The sequence below is a fragment of the Jatropha curcas genome, chromosome 9 (assembly GCF_041381405.1).
Source record: "Jatropha curcas cultivar XTBG-Jc1 chromosome 9, XTBG_Jcur_1.0, whole genome shotgun sequence".
Lineage (NCBI taxonomy): Eukaryota > Viridiplantae > Streptophyta > Magnoliopsida > Malpighiales > Euphorbiaceae > Jatropha > Jatropha curcas.
The window spans coordinates 7483562-7486544 of record NC_143159.1 but is presented as its reverse complement, the minus strand read 5'-3'; the positions used below and the strand labels follow the sequence as shown (position 1 = coordinate 7486544).

General features: G+C 34.1%; 1 protein-coding gene across 1 annotated transcript; it reads right to left on the bottom strand.

The window, feature by feature from the left end:
* Positions 1-304: 304 nt before the first annotated feature.
* Positions 305-2345, bottom strand: LOC105639018 (STAY-GREEN-like protein). The gene is made up of 5 exons (XM_012222955.4): positions 2010-2345; positions 1540-1716; positions 1283-1441; positions 1008-1154; positions 305-717 (listed from the first exon to the last, which is right to left on the bottom strand). The coding sequence occupies exons 1-5, from the start codon at positions 2157-2159 to the stop codon at positions 598-600; spliced, it is 753 nt and encodes a 250-aa protein (XP_012078345.1). The 5' UTR covers positions 2160-2345; the 3' UTR covers positions 305-597.
* Between the last annotated feature and the right edge of the window lie 638 nt (positions 2346-2983).

Genomic DNA, 2983 nt, shown 5'->3' with positions numbered 1-2983 from the left:
GACAGAAGGGAAAAACTGCTATAAGCAGGACCTTTGAGTTTTTAGTCATTCATCAGTAAAGTTAAATGTTTTGCACAGTAGCAACAGTTTTTAAGTAATTTTCCTCAAAACGCTCCTTTTACCGTTTAGTTTTTAACATTTTATAAAAAATTACCACTCAATCAGCTAAACCCTGTTAAAACAACTAACAGCTATAAAAACAATTAATTTTGTCAAAGATGCGTAAGTTGATGGGATCATTCTATAAGAGAGAGAGAGAGAAAGAGAGAGAGAGAGAGAGAGAGAGAGAATTATAAGACTTGAATGGGGAGGAAGTGTTTTCAATTACAAAGCGACAAAAACATGAGCCATTGATAAACAAATGGGAACAAATGTTTAGTTGCACAAGAATTGGGAATCAATATTTTCCAATAAAAACAAATGTGTTATTTGCAAAAGAATCAAACAATCCTTGTTTTAATGCAACTAGAACTTCGCCTTTTGTGTCTTACCAATGAGCATTCTGGTGGTTGGTTCTGTTATATATGCAGAGCAGAGCAGCTTCCTTGACTTTGGCCATGAAAATTAGCCATTGCAATTATATGCAAGCTTAGCACTTCAAAGAAGGAAGGCAAAAAGGGCTTGAAAAATGGATTTTGGTCCTTTCCACTTCTTGGAAGCAGTGGAACCATCTTTACTTGCTGTTAAAAAGGCTTGAAAATGATCTCCCCGTCTCCCCTGATGGATCAATTTATAAGTTATAAATACAAATGATACTAGACTTTAGATCATCTAGTGAAAAAAAATATGACAACTTCAAAGGGATTTTTGCTTAGTAAAACAAAATCATTGTAGCATTAGCATTTTCCATTGTTGATCAGTACAAGGTCATTGATCATTGATACAAAGGACCTTCTGTATAGCTAAATGATTTACAGCTTTGACCAATGACCTTTCGCCCAATCTAGAATTTTAAGGTTGCTAACTGAGTTGGGGCCAAACTATTAGCCATATGGGTAGGATTTTACCTGCGCAGCGTCCTTGAGCGGTCCCCAACACTCTAGGCGATTGTACTTAGGTGAGCTAGAATGGAAATATACCCAAACCAAAGCATCCATCAGCCCAGGATTCTCTCTGAAAATTACTGAATCTCCATGTGATATGGCTTCAAGTACCTGTCACTCTAACCAAGATTATTAATGCATCCATTACAATTATGCACAGATTAAGGATGTGTCATAATCACTCTGTAGAATCCCTCTTGCAAGAAAAATTAATGGTACATTGCAAAGAGAACACTTACCAAAGGCATTTCCTTGGAGAATATATGGTATCTCAACTCAGCAGCAAGGTCTAGTTTAAGATTTGGACCACTCACATAGCAATGAATATGCAAACCCAATTGCCCCTCTAGTTTCTTCCATTCAGCAACCACATCATCCTTGCTATACCACCCTCGTAACTGCCGCGATTTAGGACCCAATTATCAGTGTAATGCAAATTTGTTAAATACACAAATTCAACAATTCAAGAAAATGTAAGTCGCAGGAAAATGCATACCTGATCAAGGTTAATCACATTGGAGATAGTTAATGTTAGGTTTGCTGTGAAGTCGCAATGAGATAGTATGTAAGTTCTAGGAATAATTCCAGAATATTTGTTCATCTGTTCTCCCATTAAAACAACTTCTAGCTTTGAAGCTTCAAATCTTGCTGGAGGAACCAACTGCCTAACTGCCTAAGGACACCCAAATACACAATCTGTCACTTCAATTTATTCTAATGGATAATCTTAATCTTTATGCTGGCTTGCAAATTGAGATGCTAAAATGACTAAAAACGACACAAAGATTTTTCTAGTGACATAGAATTAGAGGAAGGTAAAAGATTAAACCATAAAATTGACAAATGTACCTTTAATCTTTATATAAAAAATTGCTTGTCAATCAACTAAATAAAGGAAAATGCAACTACATATACATTAATCAATTACACATAAAAAGGAAAAGAAAATAGAGAGTACGGAATTACCTGAGAAAGAAGAGTGTTGAATGAAGCTCTAGAGTTGGTAATGCAAGAAAGAACAATGGGTTTGGATCTTTTGGAACTGGTTGAGTTGTTGATGGGTAAATCCCTGTTTGGTGATGGTGAAAAAGCATAATAAGCAGATTGACAGGCCATGAGACATGCATAACAAGTAATTCTTGCTTTCCTTCATCTTTCAGTCTTCATCATCAACCAATCACTCTTTCTCTCCCAAAAGGTTGAAAGAAAGAGAGTCAGTGATGGATATGTGTGGGGAATTGAGGTTCATAGCTCAATTCTTGTGGACTTGGATTCCTCTGTACCCCACAACCCAAAAATCTTTTTCAAGCCATTCGGTCCACATATTTCTGTTTTTTCTCTGTGTTTTCTCTATGTTTTTCCTTCCTTTTTTTTTTTATTTGTTATTTGAAATTTTTCATTTCTATTTTAGTGAATTGGCATTAATAAAGGAAACAGAATTTAAAAAAATAATACAATGGAATTCTGAGTTGGTTAGAAAATTGCAGGTTGTGACACGTCATCATCACAGATTGATTTTGATAAGCTGCGGATAACGTTGATGTGGCATCCTTTGGGCCTACACCCAATTCCCAATTCCTTGATCAAATTCAAATCCAAGACTCATCAATTGAGCCTACAATTACCATTTTACAAAAAGTGCAACTTTTCAGTAAATTTTGAAAACTAAATTTTCATTAGAATAATTAATTTTTTTTAAATTATTAAGTTTAATTGAATTTTATATACGAAGCTGGTTAGACAATTTTTTTTTTTTAGTACATAAGAGTGTTTTAAACCCAGATAAATACACTATTATTGGATACTAAATAGCTTCAATAATATTAGCAATTAAAAAATGCTTAATAAATAATAATATTTTTTAAAGAAAAAAAAATGTACATGACTAGTTATGTTGAAAAGTGTTCAAAAAAGCCAAATTGTCCGTTTCTGTTACAAAT

Coding starts and splice junctions, on each gene's coding strand:
- LOC105639018 (XM_012222955.4), bottom strand. CDS start 2,159: ATGGCCTGTCAATCTGCTTATTATGCTTTTTCACCATCACCAAACAGG. Junction 1,155..1,282: donor TCTCCAAGGAAATGCCTTTG/GTAAGTGTTCTC, acceptor TTAGAGTGACAG/GTACTTGAAGCCATATCACA. Junction 718..1,007: donor CGCTCAAGGACGCTGCGCAG/GTAAAATCCTAC, acceptor TTGATCCATCAG/GGGAGACGGGGAGATCATTT.